This window comes from Penaeus vannamei, chromosome 19, assembly GCF_042767895.1.
Source record: "Penaeus vannamei isolate JL-2024 chromosome 19, ASM4276789v1, whole genome shotgun sequence".
NCBI lineage: Eukaryota > Metazoa > Arthropoda > Malacostraca > Decapoda > Penaeidae > Penaeus > Penaeus vannamei.
In genome coordinates, this window is record NC_091567.1 from 19182486 (window position 1) to 19184985 (window position 2500).

General features: G+C 36.4%; 1 protein-coding gene across 1 annotated transcript in view; it reads left to right on the forward strand.

Annotated features, from left to right (window-relative positions):
• LOC113810847 (HEAT repeat-containing protein 6) overlaps positions 1-2500 on the forward strand; it is a 63344-nt gene that overhangs the window by 7864 nt on the left and 52980 nt on the right. The window contains exons 6-11 of the mRNA XM_027362496.2: positions 288-460; positions 705-931; positions 1092-1342; positions 1617-1751; positions 1896-2112; positions 2438-2500. The exon at positions 2438-2500 is cut by the window's right edge and continues 68 nt beyond it. Coding sequence (XP_027218297.1) covers positions 288-460; positions 705-931; positions 1092-1342; positions 1617-1751; positions 1896-2112; positions 2438-2500 — 1066 coding nt within the window. The remainder of the gene's footprint in view (positions 1-287; positions 461-704; positions 932-1091; positions 1343-1616; positions 1752-1895; positions 2113-2437) is intronic.

Sequence of the window (2500 nt, forward strand, 5' to 3'; positions counted from 1 at the left end):
CTTTTGTTTATTATGAGATAGTGTTTCATACCATAAACAGCCATCAGGGAAAAAGTCAATTTCATTTTTAGGTTCAACAGACTAAATGGATGTGGTGCTACAGGTGTTATTGGTACCTTGAAAGTATCAGTTTTAATTTTTTGAATAATGATAATGGTGAGGTAATTATTGCAGTAGGCCAATTTCAACAAAATTGTAATACCACTTCTAATCTTGGTATTAATGATTTTTTTTCTTTTTCTTTTTCTTTTTTTATCTTAAATTATCTTTGGTGGGTTTATTTACAGAAAATTGGAAAACAACATAAGTTCAGCTACTGGCCACCCCTAATGTGCCAGAATCCTTCACTAATGACAAGTGTATTGAAGGACCCCTCACCATCAGTGAGAATGGCTTCACTGCAAGTCATAAATACTTTCCTTCTTGATTCTTCACAAGTTCTTACACTTGCTGTGGATGAGTGAGTTCATTTCAGTATAACTTTACAGGAAGCTTCACCTTGAACAGAAAATATTCCTGTATCCTAGATTTTGGTTGCATATTGTCTTTGAGTAATGGAAGTTTTGCTATATGGATTATCTTTTTTCCCCCCTTCAAACATGAGCCTAATTATTTTCGCATTTTGCTTTATGTGCAGTTTAGATGTTCTTTTTGAAATACAGAATCCAAAAAATATCTTATAAGATAATCTATTTATATTCCAGTGAAGGAAAAGGTTCTTATGCCACTCTTGGTCACCAACTAGGAACAAGCATCAGGGAGCTACATCGCTGTCTATCACTAGCCCTTCTATCTGAAAAGTTTCCAGGTGCTCTTGTCAGAACCTTGAAAACCATTGAACTGCTAGTTGAAAATGTTAATTACTCAAAGCTGAAACCAGGAATGTTGACAAAAATTGTTACACATGTCAAATACTTCATGAGATATAAAGGTAAGCATAACTTTGGGGAAATTTTTTTGGTACTGTAACAGTATATATGTATATCTAGACATAATACTTCAAGGAGTAGAATCAATTCTTTCTTTAAAAGTAGAGCACAGGATACACATAACCTACATAACCCGTAACACAATCTTATTTTTCTTACCAGAGGCTGTAGTCCGAGCCAATGCTTTTTCAGTGATGGTGAGTGTACTCATGATCAAGCCGCAAGTGCCTGAACTACAAGATATCCTTTTGCGCTTCAAGACCCCTGCTCCAGCGACATTAGTCTCCCCTCCTGAAGTCACACCCCCTTCACTCTTAGAAGAGGAACTTCCTGGGGAGGAGGAGGAGCTGGTTGACAATGAGAATGAGGAGGCAGAGTCTAAACTGGAGAAGAAAATGGCAATGATGAATTGGGTAGTTATCTTTCTTTTTTATGTATTTTTGATTTCCCCTATATAAAAGAGATTGGGCAGTAGACATATTTTGTTGTTGGAGCACTTTATGTGATATACAAAGTAATAAAACTGTAGTATTATAGGGTAGCAAAACAGTGAAAGAAAAAATGTAAATAGATTTTCTGTCACTGTAAAGTGAAAGAAAAAAATCAAGATAATAAAATCTTTTGTTGCTATAAAGTTTTTAAAATCCTCTGAGGTCTTTCATTATCAAAGAATCATAACTGTTGCAGCTAAGTGAAGATGAAGGAGAGAAAGTAAGTGGAGACAAAGATCAGGGTAAGTCCATGGTGTCTTGGCTCATTCAACGATGCATGGACTCTCTCCTTACACCTGACCATGAGGCTGTGAGGGGCATATACATACAAGTAAACAAACAAGTATTTTCTGTTGTTAAACACTTCTTTTTTTGGACATTTGAATATTTGGTAATGAGTAGGTGTGTTTTGGAAATTATGATTTTTTATTTTTGATTTTGATAATTGAAAGCCATTGATTTTCTGTATCAACAGGTTCAATTGCAATCACTAAAGGTGTTAAGTGCTTTAGTAAGTGAACACTTAAACATCATCCATCAAAGTCTGCCATTGATCCAGCATGTTATATCTGTGTGTAGCAAAGCCTTGAGAGAACCTGCCGAAGCTAAACCTGAGAGATGGGCACTTGAATCCTCAAATAAGCTTGAAGTGAATGATGTCATTGATCCAGCATTGATGTCACCAGATCCAGGTAGGTTTCATGAATTCATCTCATTTTATGTCTTTCTTTCTTTCACTCTAGTTGATATATGCATGTGTGTGTGTGTGTGTGTGTGTGTGTGTGTGTGTGTGTGTGTGTGTGTGTGTGTGTGTGTGTGTGTGTGTGTGTGTGTGTGTGTGTGTGTGTGTGTGTTTGTGTGTGTATGTGTATGTGTATGTGTATGTGTGTGTGCGTGTGTGTGTGTGTGTGTGTGTGTGTGTGTGTGTGTTTGTGTGTTTTTTGACCACATATAAGTTTGTGTGTGTTTTAAATATCTGGTGTTCTTTCAAGTAACTATATAACACTGTTGTTTCAGGTGTTGTGGTGGAGCATGCCTACACACTACTTGGATCCCTGTTAGGTGCTGTAAAAATAGAGC